Consider the following 18,852-nt stretch of genomic DNA (forward strand, 5'->3'; position numbering starts at 1 on the left):
GCAGCGATGTGTAGTGTCAGATAACATGCAGTGACATCAGTTTGATACCACTTACTCTCAATTTAGGACTTGATATTTTGTCTTTTCTATATTTTCTTGTTAATAAATCCTATGAATTTGAGAGTTTTAAAGGTGTCTTCTGTGTTTGGTTTGGGTCAGTGTTAGAGTGTTGTTCTCATTAACATGGTCTGTCATGATGCCACAACTGACCCCCAATGCTCAAAGTAGAGGAAAAATAAGTGCAGGTACTCCTCCTTTTTCACATCATTCGCTTATATCAGCAATTAAATACATCAAATAATACATTTACTCACAAAAGGCTCCACCAGGTCTTGGGGTCAGCTCTTTTCTCACATCTGTGTGAAAAAAAGAGAGAGAAAAGTAAATTCTATGACACACTTTGAGTCCCGAGTATGATAAAAAGCCTTTAATATTACATGACACCTACGGGTTCAGCAAATGTCAAGATCAGGTTGAATCAGGCTTTTCTTTAGTGTGGCTCTTAACTCCAGAGTTAGACTTTTGATATTACTTTCCTCTAGACACATTATAGTTTTCTCCCTTCTGATGAATCTATGTGAGTTGAAAATGTTTCAACTTCATGATGGTAAAAAGACTAGAGGAAAACAAAAGAAATAAATAGAGTTGTTCCGATACCGATACCAGTATCGAAAATGTGTCCGATACTGCCCAAAATTTGGGATTGGGTATCGGGGAGTACGCCAGTAAATCCGATACCATAATTTATGAATCCAGAAAAAAATCAACTTGTTTGACCGTAAATGAATTCTTCTTCGCCGCTCCAAAACAGTAGCCTTCGCTTGGCTGTCGCACTGGATGTATCATGGCTGTCACTGGCAACTACTGTTTTTGAGTAGCGAAGAAGAACTGATTGATTTTGTCACGTGACGATAGCAAACAACAACAGTGCGGTGCTAGTGGAGAGTGTAACGGATGGTAACGGTAGACAGAGCGAGGAAAATGTATGCTGTTGGCAATGTTTCACAGTTTTCTTCATGTTTTACAAAAGGTTTAACATGAGCCAGGCCTTACAACAAAAATAGTAATCGTATCCATACATGGTAGGGGTGGGAAAAAAAATCGATTCATCTATGTATCGTATTTTTTATGATTCTGAAATTGATTTTTTTAATGCAAGAATCTATACATTTGCTTCATTTGAGTCTATGCGGATGTAGAAGAAAGTTATCGCTTTTATTGTTGTAGCCTGAGTAACGTGACGTCATATCCGTATCTTTCAACCAAAACAAACCGCAATGAGCCGAAATGACAAAGCAGAAAAAGGCGGAGGGTCGCCGTGGATACGACCTGCACCCTCACATTTTAAATCCAAAGTGGTAAACACTACGCATACAGTACAGTACAGTTCTCCCACGAGACACAGAGACGATAGGAGAAAGACTGACAAGGAAAAACTAGAAAGCCCCCCTCCAGCAGATACTATAGGTGCCATGTCAGTTAATGTTTGGATCAGCCCAGCTCACCTCTCTCGTTCTCCCTCCGTGTAAGCAGCACTTCTCCTCTACCTGGAGTCATATGAACACACCTGTGTGAGGGCTGGGAGGCTGTGTAGGTGTCAGACAGAACAGGGATAAACAAAGCTGACAAATGGACAAATGCACATGCATAATATTTCCCCAACAGCCAAAACATATTTACTTCTGTATCACAGGGGAAACTATAGCAACGTTCCCTTTAGGTACCAGAGAGTACAAAGAAATTTACCAATGGAGGTTTCTTGTTAGTTTTACAATGCTGAATACAATTTGTTCTCAGCTCTGGACCTTTAAGCCTCTTCCATACAGGGCAACAAAACACATTTCAATGTATCAGTGACTCATTATATCAGGGATACTCAGACTTTTTTGGAGCCAGGGACCCCTTATCGTGGAGAAAATTGTCCAAGGACCCCCTCTTAATCGTAACACTGATTAAAGCATAATGCTTACTAACATTTGTACTCTTAGATGCCATTTGAGCCATTGGTATTCTAAAACTTTTCAACTTCAAAACTTCAAACCTGTTTCATAGTGATAAACAGAAACACATTTCATTTTGAATCATGTTAAGATAAGATGAGATAATCGTTTACTAGTCTGACAGAGGGGGAGATATGCAGAGTTATGGAATGGAAGAACTGAACAGTAGCAAGACTGGCATAGTCATAATAAATCCAGATATTTATCATTACCAGTCTAAAGCTGACTTTCAGTAAGTGTTTCAACTTTAACATAATGAATTTATTGCTATGTGTCACAATCATATCAGAGTTTCTATTGGTCCAAAGCTAACGTGGGTGGGAGGAATTGACACAATATGCTTGTTTTATTGGTGCAAATGGTCTGTAGATATGCACTTTTTAATGATACAGCACAGTTTTATAATTTATAAGGAAATTATTTCACGGCCCCCTGACAAAGATCATTTCACCTGATTGTTCTTGTTTTAAAATTTACAGCTGTTGGACAAAGAGGCTGAACTGAAGAATAAACATTCGCTTATTAAGTCATTTATAATTGATTTTCAACTATACCAATGTAGTGGTTTAAAAGCTGCACCAGTGACCCCAGAAAGAGCAACGAGAAGTTTTTTGAGATGAACTGTCCAACATTTAAAGTCTCAAATTCTTCTGTTCAGCTACTCGTTTCCTGAATAATATTTCAGATAAAAACTCCTAAAATGAAATCAAATTACGTAAAGAATGCTGCATTTGTCAACATTTAACCCCCAAAGCTGTTTGTCAAAATTATAAGAAGGGTGATCTGATTAAAGTGTTGTACAAATTATGCTAATGTCTAATTGCAGCCCAGCATTAGAGAGGATTTTCATAAAGCAACCACTGTGGTTTGCTAATGTCCAAAGTAGGCACTGTTTGACTCCAGGGAGCTGGATTAACATGAATAATTATTAGGACAGATGAATTGGTATTACTCGGGCCTTACTGGTCATGCTGGTGAGCTCTCTGTGCCCCGCTTCTGGCATACTGGTATTAGATGTACCAGCTATCAAATAACCAAAGTCGTTTGCTCACACATTGTTGATTGAGTAAATACAAATGTTCAAATGAAGCACAAGTATGTGTGCTAAGTATCAACACTGAAACCAAATGATTGTCATAAATGAATAACATGATCTAAAAAAAAAAAGGAAACATGCTGCACCAACTCATATTTTATAAGACATTAACCAGCATCTGTATGTGTGTTCCTATGAATCTGGTTATATAAGGGAGCTGGCAGACACTGCCGGTAGAAGCTGACACTGGTAAGCTGCTCTGGGACTTGGAATCGCTCCAGAACAACTAGTTCAACAACATAACTGTACCAGTGCTGACGTCAGAGTTTCTAGGAAGCAACAGCTGATATAGACTTATCATAGCATTATCTGTACTTCTGGCTCGCCACATGATGTCTTTATCTCAATCTTAAATATGCTTTGCATTTGCCTTGCAAGGTTCATTATACAAAACCGTACAGCCGTGTTGAGCCACTTATAACCCATGACATTTTTATAAATTTGGTAAGAGTGTCAATATTCACACCAGCATTGATGTGTTTTATCACAGTACAGTCAAATCATTTAATTTACAGCTTACTTTTTTTTTCTCTGAACACGGAAACCTAAATGTGGCTCAGAACAGGTCGTTCCACTCAGCTTATCTGTGCTACATCAAAATGCTGTTGGTCTTGTTGGTACATGATAAAGTAGGGAGTTGCTACTTGCTAAAAACAACAACAGTGTGAGCAGCATTAAGTGATCACACAGAAAGGGAGACAGAAAGAGAAAAAGAGAATCTACTTGGTGTGCAGACAACAACAGAAAACATGAAGAAATCTGCAAAAGGTGAGTCCATAAAGTCTCATAATGTGAATGAAAGACGATGTATCAACAGTCTTTCTGTCTTCAAGTATTTTTTTTTTTTTTTTTCACGTTACTATCTCTGACTCACTTTCTTTCTGTCAGAGCTGAATGCGGTGCTCGTGGGATCAAAAACCTCCCGGAATTATCTGGTTGGAAACATCGTCCTGGGAAGACGGGCGTTTGATACAGCAGATGTAACATCCTGCTGTGAGAGGGCAGAGGGAGAAGTATGCGGGCAAACAGTCACGCTGGTCAAAGCCCCGGGGTGGCTGCGAGGATATACCCCCAGTAATACATCTGAACTTTTCAAGACAGAAGCGGTTCTCAGCGTCACTCTGTGTCCACCTGGATTGCATGGCTTCATCCTGGTGGTTAATGCCGAACTACCATTCAAAAATAAGCACAAGAAGGCAACAGGAGAGCATTTGCAACACTTTTTTGGTGACAAGGTTTGGGATCACACGATAGTGGTCTTCAGCCACAGGGGCCATCTGGGCCACAAAACCATTGAGGATTACATCGCGAGGGAAGGGGCGCCGCTCCAGTCGCTACTAGAGGCCTGTGGTAACCGATATCACGTCCTGTGTGACGATGGCGCAGACAACGACGAGAAGGTCGAAGAGCTGTTTGAGAAGATTGACGCCATGGTGGCAGAAAACGGGTGCTATGAAGCGGACAGCACGCTGGTGCAAAGCGTTGAGTCGAAGAGGAAGGAAGTGGACAAAAAAGCTGAGGAGTTGCGTCTGCAGTCACAACAACAAAGGGAAAAGCTCAGAAATCTCCTGACAGGTCAGCTGAGTTTGATTATATAAATGTATGTTTAAGGTGGAAATGAGACGTTCAACCAAGATAAGCTGGTTTACTAAATGGATGGAGGGTCGCTAAGAAAATAAATAGCAATAAACAGCACCTTTGCAAAAGTAGTTCTCAAGCTGTGGGCGATATATTCTAATGAGCCTGCATGTGACATAGGAAGGGGAGCCAGATCTGAATGGCTTGTTGAATCACATGTTTTCTGATCCAGGTAGCCCACAAGAAACTGACTGGGTTGTCACTGAAAAAGTGAGTTTTTCATGACATGTCCCTTTTAAAGGCAAGGTCGGTGATCTTAGGAAACTACCAAGAGTACACTAGATTTTTTTAAAGTGATCCAAACGAAAACCAAACCCAGTGTTGCCAACTCTTTTCCAATGAAAGTAGCTAGCAGCGTTAGATCCAAAAGTTGCTAAATCTAGCACAATCTCTAACACAATCTCGCACCACTGACAGTCCGTCCCATCAGGCCTCCCTCCAAAGCCACTCCCCCAAATTATCTTTACAAACATAAACATATCATAATGAAAGTGAACCACGAACATGGCTATTTTTAGTACTCACAGCTGTCAAGCTAGCAGCTTTTGGAAGACTATGGTTACGCGCAATCAGTGCAGGTAGGCCGTCCAATCATTATGTTCAGGCCGAATGAAATTAATTCATGATTGGACGGGTTTATTACAGTCCTATGACAGCCACAAATACAGGATCTTTTCTTTTTTTGTCAGAGCATTTGATTTATTGATTATTGTATGTAAAGAGCATTTCAGCTAATATAACAAAAATGTTTCTAAAATCTTTAACAACCCTACTTTTAAGTGGAACCTTTTTAATCTTAGATTTTGTTTGAAATTAAAATGACCAAACCTCAAAAATAAAACCCAATTTGTAATAAACAAGAATTGTCCTTTAAAAGTAGTACAGTTCTAATAGGTGTCTTCTTACGCAGAGCCAACACCCAACCTGAGGATCTTGATGGTCGGGTGGGTGTTTTCCGCGAAGAGTGCCACTGGAAACAACATTTTGAGTGCTGAGGTGTTTCAGTCTGGTGAGAGAACGGTAAAAGCGTTAAAGCAAAGTGGTGAGGTGGCCGGAAGAGAGGTCGTCATCGTGGACACTCCTGGATGGTGGAAATTCTTCCCAGCGAAGTTTACCCCTGCGATTTTGAAGTCTGAGATTTTAAAAGGAGTGTCTATGTGCTCGCCATCACCAAATGTCATTTTGCTGGCAATGCCGCTTGACACATCATTCACCGATGAACAGAGAAGAGTCACAGAGGACAACATGAGGCTGTTTGGACAGAGAGTGTGGAGACATGTGATCGTGCTGTTTACATTCGGGGACGCTTTGGGGGACAAAACTATTGAGCAACACATTGAAAGTGAAGGAAAGCCTCTCCGCTGGCTTATTGAGAAATGTGAAAACAGGTATCATGTCCTTGACAATATGCATGCAGCTGAGGGTCAGATAACAGACCTGCTGCAGAAGATGGAGGAGATGGTGGCAGGAAACATCTCTTTTTACCTCGGTGCCGACCCTGAAACTGATGATCCACAACCGACGGGAAACAAAGATGAGAACACAACCAAGGAGATCACAGAACAACTTTCAATCGAATGGGACCGCAGTAACTGGGAAAAATACCACAGCCGATCAAGAAACGACAGTATGGGATTACCACCGACCAGTAAGTATCCAGAGACATAAAGAGAAAGATACCTTTTTAAACATCATAATTACGATAAAACTGTATAAACATTATTGTCGCACCAGGAGTTGTTCTGATAATCATTATGATTCCGTTAGTTTTGCAGCATACTGTTATTTCTCTGGCAGTGTGTTTTCACATCACAGATGATGAAAAAGGCATTAAAACGTGGGTCTTTCAGGTACAACATGAGACTGATGTAGCTGTTATAGGAGTTTACTGTGGTGCAGGTGCTCTGGACCGTAACTGGGCAGAAGCCATTAGTGATATATTTCTCATAATTGTAGATGAGGGGTAGAACAAACTTCAGAAATAATGTTGAGTATTCTCTAAAAAAAAACAAAAAGCATGGACCACAAGACTATATAAGAAGTAACGTACTCACTGTGACGTCATCCATTGGCTTGTGGACTGCTGATTTGAAGCCTCGAGTTCAGCATTTTGGCCGTTCCATCTTTGTTTTTTGCAACCAGAAGTGACATGAGAGGGTGGTGCTACGTACAACCGAATAGGACATTTTCTAGGTGACGAAATTGTTACAGTTAACTTTCATGAACTGAAAACACATTGTGAAAGGGTTAAAGTTGTAAGATGAAAACACGGACAGCTCTTAAGCCTCGGCCGCTCTGGGAAAGTCAGGAGCGCGTGGCGGCTGCGTTGTTTATTTCGGCGTCTGTGTTAACAGGTTAGAGCAGCCACACTGCTGTGATTATCATTATTATTAGTTACATCTGTGTTTTTCCTGCTTTGACAAATCAAAATATGTGCGATGAGAAAAGTGTATTAAGGAGAAACTAGTAGAAATGTCCAACTGTTACTTTTATGATTAATATGATTTTTAAGTTCAAGTCAACGTAGTAGTACTGTAAAAGTAATTTTCTTCAGTAGTTTACGTGACATTGCCCTCTAGTGTATCAAGTACAACAACTTCTATGCAACCCTTAACCCGGACATAACTGCACACAACGATTACATAGATTTATAAACTAAAAAGCCCATCATTACATTATGTTGCAGCAGTATCTTAAATTAGTTTTATCCCTTGTACTAACATGATTATTGTATTTTCTAACCAGTCAGTGATAGGAAGCAGAAGTCTGAGGGTTCAGAAGGAGAGGAAGAACAGGAGCACCGGCATAAAGGTGACCAGTTTAAGGCCGATTTTCTAGCAAGTGAAGGCGATGCAGCATCTGGGCCTATGAAGAGATGGATGGGATTGATGGAGAGAGAGTGGAGCAGACGAGAGGTGGCCATGGAACAGGCGGCTTGGAAACATTTCCGCAAGGGTGAATAAATCAAATACCTACATGCATATAACTTGTGTCCTGTTCAGTTTTGTATTGCTTTAACATTCACAGTCTTTTTCTCTCCACCGTACGTAGATGAGTATGCCACCTCCGAGCCAGACAGTGATCAGATGCTGAAATCGAGGGAAAAGGTAAGACTGTGGATGTCATCTGGGTATTGGACAGATCCTGAGACCTCTACTATCGACGGGGAATTGGAGGAGGAAGAGATACCGACAGAAGACTACAGGCAGACTGTAGAAAGTCACTCTACTGGGGACTGATAATCGCTGTCATGTCATTAACCTGCTGGCTGCATCTTATTTTGTAACCCTGTGGTGCATTTGCTCACACCGCTGTTTAAGGCTCATGAAAGAATAATCGGGTTATTTATGTTCTATATAAACATCACAACACCAGGAGAAGACTCATAACTAAGATACAGATACTGAGTGGGTGGCAGGTCAGCTACAGTCAGTCAGTGAGACAGGAGATTTAACAAACGGAGAGTCTGTAATAAGATAATAATAAACAATGATCTTGAAATCATCTTGAAATGGCCGGCTTTAGCCCTTTTGGTGCCCTAGGCAAAATTCACCCCATGGGTTACAGTTCAACACCCCAGAAGACATCATAGTGGTTTTAAGACAAGAATTAAACCTGCAATAGACAGAATACTTTTGCCATCATTGGACAACAATTCCAACCTTTCAGCATATTGTAATTCAAGTGTTCTGAAAGAAAACTAGACTTCTGCACCTCCTCACGGCTCTGTTTTCAGGCTTTAAAAAAATCTAGCCCATGACAGGAGACTTTGGCCAATCACAGGTCATTTCGGAGAGAGAGCGTTCCTATTGGCTGTGCTCCGGCTGGTGGGCGGTGCTTCGTAATTCCTCAACAGATCCCAACATGGGTCAAAAGCTTTCTCATTTTACAGCCAAACAGTACACTACAAGATGTTTCTGAAAACATTTGAGCCGAGAAATAGGCATTACAGTAACAGAATACCGATCTATATTTGATCAGCGCTGCCTAGTTTGACCGTTTGATCGGAGTTCGTGAGTGATTGACTCGTGGCTCTTATAAACGGTAGCTGGACGGCACACTCCAGATCAGCTCTGATTGGTTGTTTTCCTCCGGTCTGTGAACTCTTGAAGATGCCATTATGAGCACCGGAGGACACACAGGCACATGATTTTTTTCAGATTACCTGTCTCATGCACTACTGTCAGGATATAGTGACCGTTTTATAAAAATAACTTTTTTTAATCCTATTTGCTCCATTTCTACCCACTGCTGCTTTAAGATGAAACACAAGATCAAATGATTCAGTGTAGTGGACATTGTGTATTATAACTATAGTGTACCTTTAAGAAGAATTACCACAAAATGTAATGAATATGAAAGAACAACATGAAAAGGTTTTAAACATTGCAGATAGGAATAAAGGGAGATGGGTAGCGAGAAGTCGACAGAAGGGTCAAAGACGGTGAAAAATGTAGAGAGGAGCATCAGATGAAGAGTGATGAAGAGTTGTGAATGCGTTCTTGAATCCTGTTGAGGCCCCTGAGCTCGTTAGCGGGACCGTCAGAGAGGATCAGGAGGTCAGGGGATTACCAGCAGAATGGCAGGACGGGATCTCTCTGTTTTATTAAAATGAACATTAAACCAGAGCTAAACCCTCTACATCTCTGTACACACAGACAGACAGATATCTATATAACACACTCGCAGCAGCGATGTGTAGTGTCAGATAACATGCAGTGACATCAGTTTGATACCACTTACTCTCAATTTAGGACTTGATATTTTGTCTTTTCTATATTTTCTTGTTAATAAATCCTATGAATTTGAGAGCTTTAAAGGTGTCTTCTGTGTTTGGTTTGGGTCAGTGTTAGAGTGTTGTTCTCATTAACATGGTCTGTCATGATGCCACAACTGACCCCCAATGCTCAAAGTAGAGGAAAAATAAGTGCAGGTACTCCTCCTTTTTCACATCATTCGCTTATATCAGCAATTAAATACATCAAATAATACATTTACTCACAAAAGGCTCCACCAGGTCTTGGGGTCAGCTCTTTTCTCACATCTGTGTGAAAAAAGAGAGAGAAAAGTAAATTCTATGACACACTTTGAGTCCCGAGTATGATAAAAAGCCTTTAATATTACATGACACCTACGGGTTCAGCAAATGTCAAGATCAGGTTGAATCAGGCTTTTCTTTAGTGTGGCTCTTAACTCCAGAGTTAGACTTTTGATATTACTTTCCTCTAGACACATTATAGTTTTCTCCCTTCTGATGAATCTATGTGAGTTGAAAATGTTTCAACTTCATGATGGTAAAAAGAAAACAAAAGAAATAAATAGAGTTGTTCCGATACCGATACCAGTATCGAAAATGTGTCCGATACTGCCCAAAATTTGGGATTGGGTATCGGGGAGTACGCCAGTAAATCCGATACCATAATTTATGAATCCAGAAAAAAATCAACTTGTTTGACCGTAAATGAATTCTTCTTCGCCGCTCCAAAACAGTAGCCTTCGCTTGGCTGTCGCACTGGATGTATCATGGCTGTCACTGGCAACTACTGTTTTTGAGTAGCGAAGAAGAACTGACTGATTTTGTCACGTGACGATAGCAAACAACAACAGTGCGGTGCTAGTGGAGAGTGTAACGGACGGTAACGGTAGACAGAGCGAGGAAAATGTATGCTGTTGGCAATGTTTCACAGTTTTCTTCATGTTTTACAAAAGGTTTAACATGAGCCAGGCCTTACAACAAAAATAGTAATCGTATCCATACATGGTAGGGGTGGGAAAAAAAATCGATTCATCTATGTATCGTATTTCTTATGATTCTGAAATTGATTTTTTAAATGCAAGAACCTATACATTTGCTTCATTTGAGTCTATGCGGATGTAGAAGAAAGTTATCGCTTTTATTGTTGTAGCCTGAGTACTGTGACGTCATATCCGTATCTTTCAACCAAAACAAACCGCAATGAGCCGAAACGACAAAGCAGAAAAAGGCGGAGGGTCGGCGTGGATACGACCTGCACCCTCACATTTTAAATCCAAAGTGGTAAACACTACGCATACAGTACAGTACAGTTCTCCCACGAGACACAGAGACGATAGGAGAAAGACTGACAAGGAAAAACTAGAAAGCCCCCCTCCAGCAGATACTATAGGTGCCATGTCAGTTAATGTTTGGATCAGCCCAGCTCACCTCTCTCGTTCTCCCTCCGTGTAAGCAGCACTTCTCCTCTACCTGGAGTCATATGAACACACCTGTGTGAGGGCTGGGAGGCTGTGTAGGTGTCAGACAGAACAGGGATAAACAAAGCTGACAAATGGACAAATGTACATGCATAATATTTCCCCAACAGCCAAAACATATTTACTTCTGTATCACAGGGGAAACTATAGCAACGTTCCCTTTAGGTACCAGAGAGTACAAAGAAATTTACCAATGGAGGTTTCTTGTTAGTTTTACAATGCTGAATACAATTTGTTCTCAGCTCTGGACCTTTAAGCCTCTTCCATACAGGGCAACAAAACACATTTCAATGTATCAGTGACTCATTATATCAGGGATGCTCAGACTTTTTTGGAGCCAGGGACCCCTTATCGTGGAGAAAATTGTCCAAGGACCCCCTCTTAATCGTAACACTGATTAAAGCATAATGCTTACTAACATTTGTACTCTTAGATGCCATTTGAGCCATTGGTATTCTAAAACTTTTCAACTTCAAAACTTCAAACCTGTTTCATAGTGATAAACAGAAACACATTTCATTTTGAATCATGTTAAGATAAGATGAGATAATCGTTTACTAGTCTGACAGAGGGGGAGATATGCAGAGTTATGGAATGGAAGAACTGAACAGTAGCAAGACTGGCATAGTCATAATAAATCCAGATATTTATCATTACCAGTCTAAAGCTGACTTTCAGTAAGTGTTTCAACTTTAACATAATGAATTTATTGCTATGTGTCACAATCATATCAGAGTTTCTATTGGTCCAAAGCTAACGTGGGTGGGAGGAATTGACACAATATGCTTGTTTTATTGGTGCAAATGGTCTGTAGATATGCACTTTTTAATGATACAGCACAGTTTTATAATTTATAAGGAAATTATTTCACGGCCCCCTGACAAAGATCATTTCACCTGATTGTTCTTGTTTTAAAATTTACAGCTGTTGGACAAAGAGGCTGAACTGAAGAATAAACATTCGCTTATTAAGTCATTTATAATTGATTTTCAACTATACCAATGTAGTGGTTTAAAAGCTGCACCAGCGACCCCAGAAAGAGCAACGAGAAGTTTTTTGAGATGAACTGTCCAACATTTAAAGTCTCAAATTCTTCTGTTCAGCTACTCGTTTCCTGAATAATATTTCAGATAAAAACTCCTAAAATGAAATCAAATTACATAAAGAATGCTGCATTTGTCAACATTTAACCCCCAAAGCTGTTTGTCAAAATTATAAGAAGGGTGATCTGATTAAAGTGTTGTACAAATTATGCTAATGTCTAATTGCAGCCCAGCATTAGAGAGGATTTTCATAAAGCAACCACTGTGGTTTGCTAATGTCCAAAGTAGGCACTGTTTGACTCCAGGGAGCTGGATTAACATGAATAATTATTAGGACAGATGAATTGGTATTACTCGGGCCTTACTGGTCATGCTGGCGAGCTCTCTGTGCCCCGCTTCTGGCATACTGGTATTAGATGTACCAGCTATCAAATAACCAAAGTCGTTTGCTCACACATTGTTGATTGAGTAAATACAAATGTTCAAATGAAGCACAAGTATGTGTGCTAAGTATCAACACTGAAACCAAATGATTGTCATAAATGAATAACATGATCTAAAAAAAAAAAGGAAACATGCTGCACCAACTCATATTTTATAAGACATTAACCAGCATCTGTATGTGTGTTCCTATGAATCTGGTTATATAAGGGAGCTGGCAGACACTGCCGGTAGAAGCTGACACTGGTAAGCTGCTCTGGGACTTGGAATCGCTCCAGAACAACTAGTTCAACAACATAACTGTACCAGTGCTGACGTCAGAGTTTCTAGGAAGCAACAGCTGATATAGACTTATCATAGCATTATCTGTACTTCTGGCTCGCCACATGATGTCTTTATCTCAATCTTAAATATGCTTTGCATTTGCCTTGCAAGGTTCATTATACAAAACCGTACAGCCGTGTTGAGCCACTTATAACCCATGACATTTTTATAAATTTGGTAAGAGTGTCAATATTCACACCAGCATTGATGTGTTTTATCACAGTACAGTCAAATCATTTAATTTACAGCTTACTTTTTTTTTCTCTGAACACGGAAACCTAAATGTGGCTCAGAACAGGTCGTTCCACTCAGCTTATCTGTGCTACATCAAAATGCTGTTGGTCTTGTTGGTACATGATAAAGTAGGGAGTTGCTACTTGCTAAAAACAACAACAGTGTGAGCAGCATTAAGTGATCACACAGAAAGGGAGACAGAAAGAGAAAAAGAGAATCTACTTGGTGTGCAGACAACAACAGAAAACATGAAGAAATCTGCAAAAGGTGAGTCCATAAAGTCTCATAATGTGAATGAAAGACGATGTATCAACAGTCTTTCTGTCTTCAAGTATTTTTTTTTTTTTTTTCACGTTACTATCTCTGACTCACTTTCTTTCTGTCAGAGCTGAATGCGGTGCTCGTGGGATCAAAAACCTCCCGGAATTATCTGGTTGGAAACATCGTCCTGGGAAGACGGGCGTTTGATCCAACAGATGTAACATCCTGCTGTGAGAGGGCAGAGGGAGAAGTATGCGGGCTAACAGTCACGCTGGTCAAAGCCCCGGGGTGGCTGCGAGGATATACCCCCAGTAATACATCTGAACTTTTCAAGACAGAAGCGGTTCTCAGCGTCACTCTGTGTCCACCTGGACTGCATGGCTTCATCCTGGTGGTTAATGCCGAACTACCATTCAAAAATAAGCACAAGAAGGCAACAGGAGAGCATTTGCAACACTTTTTTGGTGACAAGGTTTGGGATCACACGATAGTGGTCTTCAGCCACAGGGGCCATCTGGGCCACAAAACCATTGAGGATTACATCGCGAGGGAAGGGGCGCCGCTCCAGTCGCTACTAGAGGCCTGTGGTAACCGATATCACGTCCTGTGTGACGATGGCGCAGACAACGACGAGAAGGTCGAAGAGCTGTTTGAGAAGATTGACGCCATGGTGGCAGAAAACGGGTGCTATGAAGCGGACAGCACGCTGGTGCAAAGCGTTGAGTCGAAGAGGAAGGAAGTGGACAAAAAAGCTGAGGAGTTGCGTCTGCAGTCACAACAACAAAGGGAAAAGCTCAGAAATCTCCTGACAGGTCAGCTGAGTTTGATTATATAAATGTATGTTTAAGGTGGAAATGAGACGTTCAACCAAGATAAGCTGGTTTACTAAATGGATGGAGGGTCGCTAAGAAAATAAATAGCAATAAACAGCACCTTTGCAAAAGTAGTTCTCAAGCTGTGGGCGATATATTCTAATGAGCCTGCATGTGACATAGGAAGGGGAGCCAGATCTGAATGGCTTGTTGAATCACATGTTTTCTGATCCAGGTAGCCCACAAGAAACTGACTGAGTTGTCACTGAAAAAGTGAGTTTTTCATGACATGTCCCTTTTAAAGGCAAGGTCGGTGATCTTAGGAAACTACCAAGAGTACACTAGATTTTTTTAAAGTGATCCAAACGAAAACCAAACCCAGTGTTGCCAACTCTTTTCCAATGAAAGTAGCTAGCAGCGTTAGATCCAAAAGTTGCTAAATCTAGCACAATCTCTAACACAATCTCGCACCACTGACAGTCCGTCCCATCAGGCCTCCCTCCAAAGCCACTCCCCCAAATTATCTTTACAAACATAAACATATCATAATGAAAGTGAACCACGAACATGGCTATTTTTAGTACTCACAGCTGTCAAGCTAGCAGCTTTTGGAAGACTATGGTTACGCGCAATCAGTGCAGGTAGGCCGTCCAATCATTATGTTCAGGCCGAATGAAATTAATTCATGATTGGACGGGTTTATTACAGTCCTATGACAGCCACAAATACAGGATCTTTTCTTTTTTTGTCAGAGCATTTGATTTATTGATTATTGTATGTAAAGAGCATTTCAGCTAATATAACAAAAATGTTTCTAAAATCTTTAACAACCCTACTTTTAAGTGGAACCTTTTTAATCTTAGATTTTGTTTGAAATTAAAATGACCAAACCTCAAAAATAAAACCCAATTTGTAATAAACAAGAATTGTCCTTTAAAAGTAGTACAGTTCTAATAGGTGTCTTCTTACGCAGAGCCAACACCCAACCTGAGGATCTTGATGGTCGGGTGGGTGTTTTCCGCGAAGAGTGCCACTGGAAACAACATTTTGAGTGCTGAGGTGTTTCAGTCTGGTGAGAGAACGGTAAAAGCGTTAAAGCAAAGTGGTGAGGTGGCCGGAAGAGAGGTCGTCATCGTGGACACTCCTGGATGGTGGAAATTCTTCCCAGCGAAGTTTACCCCTGCGATTTTGAAGTCTGAGATTTTAAAAGGAGTGTCTATGTGCTCGCCATCACCAAATGTCATTTTGCTGGCAGTGCCGCTTGACACATCATTCACCGATGAACAGAGAAGAGTCACAGAGGACAACATGAGGCTGTTTGGACAGAGAGTGTGGAGACATGTGATCGTGCTGTTTACATTCGGGGACGCTTTGGGGGACAAAACTATTGAGCAACACATTGAAAGTGAAGGAAAGCCTCTCCGCTGGCTTATTGAGAAATGTGAAAACAGGTATCATGTCCTTGACAATATGCATGCAGCTGAGGGTCAGATAACAGACCTGCTGCAGAAGATGGAGGAGATGGTGGCAGGAAACATCTCTTTTTACCTCGGTGCCGACCCTGAAACTGATGATCCACAACCGACGGGAAACAAAGATGAGAACACAACCAAGGAGATCACAGAACAACTTTCAATCGAATGGGACCGCAGTAACTGGGAAAAATACCACAGCCGATCAAGAAACGACAGTATGGGATTACCACCGACCAGTAAGTATCCAGAGACATAAAGAGAAAGATACCTTTTTAAACATCATAATTACGATAAAACTGTATAAACATTATTGTCGCACCAGGAGTTGTTCTGATAATCATTATGATTCCGTTAGTTTTGCAACATACTGTTATTTCTCTGGCAGTGTGTTTTCACATCACAGATGATGAAAAAGGCATTAAAACGTGGGTCTTTCAGGTACAACATGAGACTGATGTAGCTGTTATAGGAGTTTACTGTGGTGCAGGTGCTCTGGACCGTAACTGGGCAGAAGCCATTAGTGATATATTTCTCATAATTGTAGATGAGGGGTAGAACAAACTTCAGAAATAATGTTGAGTATTCTCTAAAAAAAAACAAAAAGCATGAACCACAAGACTATATAAGAAGTAACGTACTCACTGTGACGTCATCCATTGGCTTGTGGACTGCTGATTTGAAGCCTCGAGTTCAGCATTTTGGCCGTTCCATCTTTGTTTTTTGCAACCAGAAGTGACATGAGAGGGTGGTGCTACGTACAACCGAATAGGACATTTTCTAGGTGACGAAATTGTTACAGTTAACTTTCATGAACTGAAAACACATTGTGAAAGGGTTAAAGTTGTAAGATGAAAACACGGACAGCTCTTAAGCCTCGGCCGCTCTGGGAAAGTCAGGAGCGCGTGGCGGCTGCGTTGTTTATTTCGGCGTCTGTGTTAACAGGTTAGAGCAGCCACACTGCTGTGATTATCATTATTATTAGTTACATCTGTGTTTTTCCTGCTTTGACAAATCAAAATATGTGCGATGAGAAAAGTGTATTAAGGAGAAACTAGTAGAAATGTCCAACTGTTACTTTTATGATTAATATGATTTTTAAGTTCAAGTCAACGTAGTAGTACTGTAAAAGTAATTTTCTTCAGTAGTTTACGTGACATTGCCCTCTAGTGTATCAAGTACAACAACTTCTATGCAACCCTTAACCCGGACATAACTGCACACAACGATTACATAGATTTATAAACTAAAAAGCCCATCATTACATTATGTTGCAGCAGTATCTTAAATTAGTTTTATCCCTTGTACTAACATGATTATTGTATTTTCTAACCAGTCAGTGATAGGAAGCAGAAGTCTGAGGGTTCAGAAGGAGAGGAAGAACAGGAGCACCGGCATAAAGGTGACCAGTTTAAGGCCGACTTTCTAGCAAGTGAAGGCGATGCAGCATCTGGGCCTATGAAGAGATGGATGGGATTGCTGGAGAGAGAGTGGAGCAGACGAGAGGTGGCCATGGAACAGGCGGCTTGGAAACATTTCCGCAAGGGTGAATAAATCAAATACCTACATGCATATAACTTGTGTCCTGTTCAGTTTTGTATTGCTTTAACATTCACAGTCTTTTTCTCTCCACCGTACGTAGATGAGTATGCCACCTCCGAGCCAGACAGTGATCAGATGCTGAAATCGAGGGAAAAGGTAAGACTGTGGATGTCATCTGGGTATTGGACAGATCCTGAGACCTCTACTATCGGCGGGGAATTGGAGGAGGAAGAGATACCGACAGAAGACTACAGGCAGACTGTAGAAAGTCACTCTACTGGGGACTGATGATCGCTGTCATGTCATTAACCTGCTGGCTGCATCTTATTTTGTAACCCTGTGGTGCATTTGCTCACACCGCTGTTTAAGGCTCATGAAAGAATAATCGGGTTATTTATGTTCTATATAAACATCACAACACCAGGAGAAGACTCATAACTAAGATACAGATACTGAGTGGGTGGCAGGTCAGCTACAGTCAGTCAGTGAGACAGGAGATTTAACAAACGGAGAGTCTGTAATAAGATAATAATAAACAATGATCTTGAAATCATCTTGAAATGGCCGGCTTTAGCCCTTTTGGTGCCCTAGGCAAAATTCACCCCATGGGTTACAGTTCAACACCCCAGAAGACATCATAGTGGTTTTAAGACAAGAATTAAACCTGCAATAGACAGAATACTTTTGCCATCATTGGACAACAATTCCAACCTTTCAGCATATTGTAATTCAAGTGTTCTGAAAGAAAACTAGACTTCTGCACCTCCTCACGGCTCTGTTTTCAGGCTTTAAAGAAATCTAGCCCATGACAGGAGACTTTGGCCAATCACAGGTCATTTCGAATTTCCTATTGGCTGTGCTCTGGCTGGTGGGCGGTGCTTCGTAATTCCTCAACAGATCCCAACATGGGTCAAAAGCTTTCTCATTTTACAGCCAAACAGTACACTACAAGATGTTTCTGAAAACATTTGAGCCGAGAAATAGGCATTACAGTAACAGAATACCGATCTATATTTGATCAGCGCTGCCTAGTTTGACCGTTTGATCGGAGTTCGTGAGTGATTGACTCGTGGCTCTTATAAACGGTAGCTGGACGGCACACTCCAGATCAGCTCTGATTGGTTGTTTTCCTCCGGTCTGTGAACTCTTGAAGATGCCATTATGAGCACCGGAGGACACACAGGCACATGATTTTTTTCAGATTACCTGTCTCATGCACTACTGTCAGGATATAGTGACCGTTTTATAAAAATAACTTTTTTTAATCCTATTTGCTCCATTTCTACCCACTGCTGCTTTAAGATGAAACACAAGATCAAATGATTCAGTGTAGTGGACATTGTGTATTATAACTATAGTGTACCTTTAAGAAGAATTACCACAAAATGTAATGAATATGAAAGAACAACATGAAAAGGTTTTAAACATTGCAGATAGGAATAAAGGGAGATGGGTAGCGAGAAGTCGACAGAAGGGTCAAAGACGGTGAAAAATGTAGAGAGGAGCATCAGATGAAGAGTGATGAAGAGTTGTGAATGCGTTCTTGAATCCTGTTGAGGCCCCTGAGCTCGTTAGCGGGACCGTCAGAGAGGATCAGGAGGTCAGGGGATTACCAGCAGAATGGCAGGACGGGATCTCTCTGTTTTATTACAATGAACATTAAACCAGAGCTAAACCCTCTACATCTCTGTACACACAGACAGACAGATATCTATATAACACACTCGCAGCAGCGATGTGTAGTGTCAGATAACA

The 18,852-nt window shown here is 40.9% G+C and overlaps 2 protein-coding genes across 2 annotated transcripts; both read left to right on the forward strand.

Moving 5' to 3' along the window:
• Positions 1-4,240: 4,240 nt before the first annotated feature.
• On the forward strand, positions 4,241-8,317 carry LOC119478929 (GTPase IMAP family member 7-like). Its single transcript, XM_037754028.1, has 4 exons — positions 4,241-4,671; positions 5,645-6,382; positions 7,480-7,689; positions 7,786-8,317. Exons 1-4 carry the CDS (start codon positions 4,527-4,529, stop codon positions 7,971-7,973), a joined length of 1,281 nt encoding a protein of 426 aa, XP_037609956.1. The 5' UTR covers positions 4,241-4,526; the 3' UTR covers positions 7,974-8,317.
• Positions 8,318-13,165: 4,848 nt separating this feature from the next.
• On the forward strand, positions 13,166-17,475 carry LOC119478919 (GTPase IMAP family member 8-like). Its single transcript, XM_037753993.1, has 5 exons — positions 13,166-13,277; positions 13,397-14,083; positions 15,057-15,794; positions 16,892-17,101; positions 17,198-17,475. The coding sequence occupies exons 1-5, from the start codon at positions 13,259-13,261 to the stop codon at positions 17,383-17,385; spliced, it is 1,842 nt and encodes a 613-aa protein (XP_037609921.1). The 5' UTR covers positions 13,166-13,258; the 3' UTR covers positions 17,386-17,475.
• Positions 17,476-18,852: the final 1,377 nt, after the last annotated feature.

This window comes from Sebastes umbrosus, chromosome 20 (genome assembly GCF_015220745.1).
Source record: "Sebastes umbrosus isolate fSebUmb1 chromosome 20, fSebUmb1.pri, whole genome shotgun sequence".
NCBI classification, from domain to species: Eukaryota; Metazoa; Chordata; class Actinopteri; order Perciformes; family Sebastidae; genus Sebastes; species Sebastes umbrosus.

Excerpts from the sequence above, each read along its gene's own strand:
- LOC119478929 (XM_037754028.1), top strand. The coding sequence starts at position 4,527 with ATGGTGGCAGAAAACGGGTGCTATGAAGCGGACAGCACGCTGGTGCAA. Across the intron at positions 4,672-5,644 it reads GCTCAGAAATCTCCTGACAG|AGCCAACACCCAACCTGAGG; the intron begins GTCAGCTGAGTT and ends CTTCTTACGCAG. Across the intron at positions 6,383-7,479 it reads TATGGGATTACCACCGACCA|TCAGTGATAGGAAGCAGAAG; the intron begins GTAAGTATCCAG and ends TTTTCTAACCAG.
- LOC119478919 (XM_037753993.1), top strand. Across the intron at positions 14,084-15,056 it reads GCTCAGAAATCTCCTGACAG|AGCCAACACCCAACCTGAGG; the intron begins GTCAGCTGAGTT and ends CTTCTTACGCAG. Across the intron at positions 15,795-16,891 it reads TATGGGATTACCACCGACCA|TCAGTGATAGGAAGCAGAAG; the intron begins GTAAGTATCCAG and ends TTTTCTAACCAG.